The sequence below is a fragment of the Onychostoma macrolepis genome, chromosome 07 (assembly GCF_012432095.1).
Source record: "Onychostoma macrolepis isolate SWU-2019 chromosome 07, ASM1243209v1, whole genome shotgun sequence".
NCBI lineage: Eukaryota > Metazoa > Chordata > Actinopteri > Cypriniformes > Cyprinidae > Onychostoma > Onychostoma macrolepis.
Genome location: NC_081161.1, coordinates 24,760,068 through 24,762,752, shown reverse-complemented (window position 1 = coordinate 24,762,752; position 2,685 = coordinate 24,760,068). Strand labels below are relative to the sequence as shown.

The window sequence follows — 2,685 nt, the reverse complement described above, 5'->3', positions numbered from 1 at the left end:
TATTGCCTGATCACTTCATTAGTTTGCACATTGAGAATAATGGCGCTGAGATGGTGAGTCATACATGAGGTGCAGTTATGCTACATGAAATAACCACAAAACTGTTTCCTGTAAGACTTATGAGCACTTTTTTTCTGTTTTGATTACAGTGGAACATTTCTCACCTATACCCTGCCCCCTTACCAAAACCACACTCACCCCCTCCTCTTTTACCTTTAAAACCCATGGTAAAGTTTGTAGGACATTATCCTGTTGATATCAGCATTATCTCGAGAAGAAGAGCAATCTGCAGCTATGCGTCAGTATTGTCTTTGTCTTTTTATTGGTCTTCTGGCTGTTGCATTCCTCCAGTCCAGTGTAATGGGCAACAGTAAGTCACTCTAAAGCTTCATTTTTTTTATTTGTTCAGTGGTGTGAACTGACGTATCCAAAAAAAAAAAAAAAGTGTTGTAACTATGATTTTTAATGATTGTTCTTACAATGAGCAATTTGTTTATCTGTTAACATTTGTGTTTGATGTTGAAATAGTAATGTCAGTACAGTAATACATTTATTACATAAATTTACAATTTTTTAATACAGATGCCAATTTACCATCCGAATGCTGTTTTGCTTTTTATGGGAGAAAACTCCCCATCACTAAAATTGATTCCTACATGGAGACAAGAGCGGAATGCTCCAACCTGGAGTCATGTGAGTTTTAATTTGTCAAGAGTGTTGACTGGAAATCTGTTATACTGTGTTGCTAAGATGTGTGGAGTAACTGTGATCTTTTCCTTATAACAGTTTTGTCACAAAGAAGGGTTATCGTGTTTGCTTGAATCCTCGGCTGAGCTGGGTGAAGAGTGCCATAAAAGCAGTTGATGATCGTGATCTTTAGTGATGCTGCTGTGGTGATGATCTACATGCTCGAAGGAACGCTTTTGTTTGTTTCTTAAGTCAGGTATTAGCTCAGTAACCATCTTCCTGTAATGCTGTTATTTTTTTCATTGTTATCATGTGAGGCATTATGTTTTGATGAGCTTCGTGTTTCTTTAACATTCTGTTTTAAATGCTAAACTAACTGTTTTAACTTTAAGTGTAACCTTTAAACAGACAACAATCACCCTGTTCTTACCAGCAATTCAGGGATGATTTATGATAGTCTTTTTTATATGTAGACTGAAGAAAGAAATTTGCTTTTGTTTTATTCTGTGTAAAAACAGTTGTCTTGTTCTTAATTCTAATAAAACACAAAATGTCTTATGATGAATTTTGTTGTAAAATCATCAGCATTCCTCAATTATCAGCAACAACAGCATAACAGAGCTCATTCAAAACACGATCAAATAAATCAAAACTGACTGACAAAAAATAAAATAAAAAAGGTAATATAAATGGTGACAGAACCAAATTAACTTCAGGTTCTGTTAAGGCAACACTTTAAAGCACAGATTAATATTGAATAAAGATTTATTCAAAAAAATTTTTTTATCATAAATTAATATTAATATAAAATAATATTAATATTTAGGAATGAGATTTAATATTTACTGCATATTTAATATATTAAAATAAACTGTTGTCAATGTCATTTATTGTAAGTGTATGTATGCATATGTTCATGTTATCAGTCCAAGTGTCACTAATTACTGACCTTTTCCATGTTTATAGAATGTATTAATTTCCTGTTTTGCACACAAGAACAAATAATTCAACAAGGTCCTTTAAACTAGTGAGGATAGCATTCAGTGCAACAGACCAAACACATCACAGACAATAGGTGTGACTGAAGAATATAAAAAATACTGCAGTGCCGATGAACAAGGAACTGGAATTCCAGTGTTTAGGATTGCAAAACTAATGTATTGTTGCTGATTTGGCTGCCTGAAATCTTTTATTCAAAAAATCCAGTATCCAAATACACATGGATTTTCATAAACCAACTCAGTCTAAACTGGTAGTACTAAGGAAGATGTATAAGTTAAAACATACAGCTAAAAAACAGAGCTAAAATATGTTCCTTCGACATGCAACCTGTCGTTCGGGCCGTCTTCGGTTCACTTAGTTTTGTCGTGTCCACGAGATCATTTTGTCGAGGTAACAACATCCTTATATCACTGGCATAAAGTTGGCTTGATGTTGGACGTTCCATATTGGCATATTTAGGGACCGTCTCTAAAGTTACATGCCATATTGGTATACATTTTTCTAACTTTAATAGCATATGAGCAGAATGACTTACAAACAAACAAATGTTGGAAACTTTTTTCCTCGTCGAAGCAGAGACCAGGAGACGTTGGGATATCTTTCATACAGAAGTTACTCTTTATTGAGAACTCGCTGTGCGTCGCTGTAGTCATCCAAGTCTCACTAAAGCAGTGATACATTGTAGTATATATACATTTAGGGGGCAGTGCTTAGGAATGGAAACAAAGCACCTGGGTGACGACCTTAAACAAAGCATGCAAATGAAGTATTCAGGTATAGCAACCTGCCCCATTTAACCACTTCTAATCCAATCAGCATAACTGCCCAAAGACTGGGGCAGGAACACCAAGAGCCATTACAAACAAAAGGTGAGAGTCTCCGAGAGTGGCTCATTTGACTTACAATAAGAGAACAGGAACTGGCAGGAACCTCTTGCTACAAACTTTGTATAACGAAATCGTTCATCTGATGTCATCATCTTCACCATAAATGCTA

At 35.1% G+C, this 2,685-nt stretch overlaps 1 protein-coding gene across 1 annotated transcript; it reads left to right on the top strand.

Annotated features, from left to right (window-relative positions):
* Positions 1-136: 136 nt before the first annotated feature.
* ccl36.1 (chemokine (C-C motif) ligand 36, duplicate 1) lies at positions 137-1,252 on the top strand. Its single transcript, XM_058782498.1, is given in 4 exon segments — positions 137-370; positions 583-678; positions 681-693; positions 787-1,252. Coding segments are annotated over 4 exon segments (279 nt in total). The 5' UTR covers positions 137-294; the 3' UTR covers positions 881-1,252.
* The last annotated feature ends 1,433 nt before the right edge of the window (positions 1,253-2,685 follow it).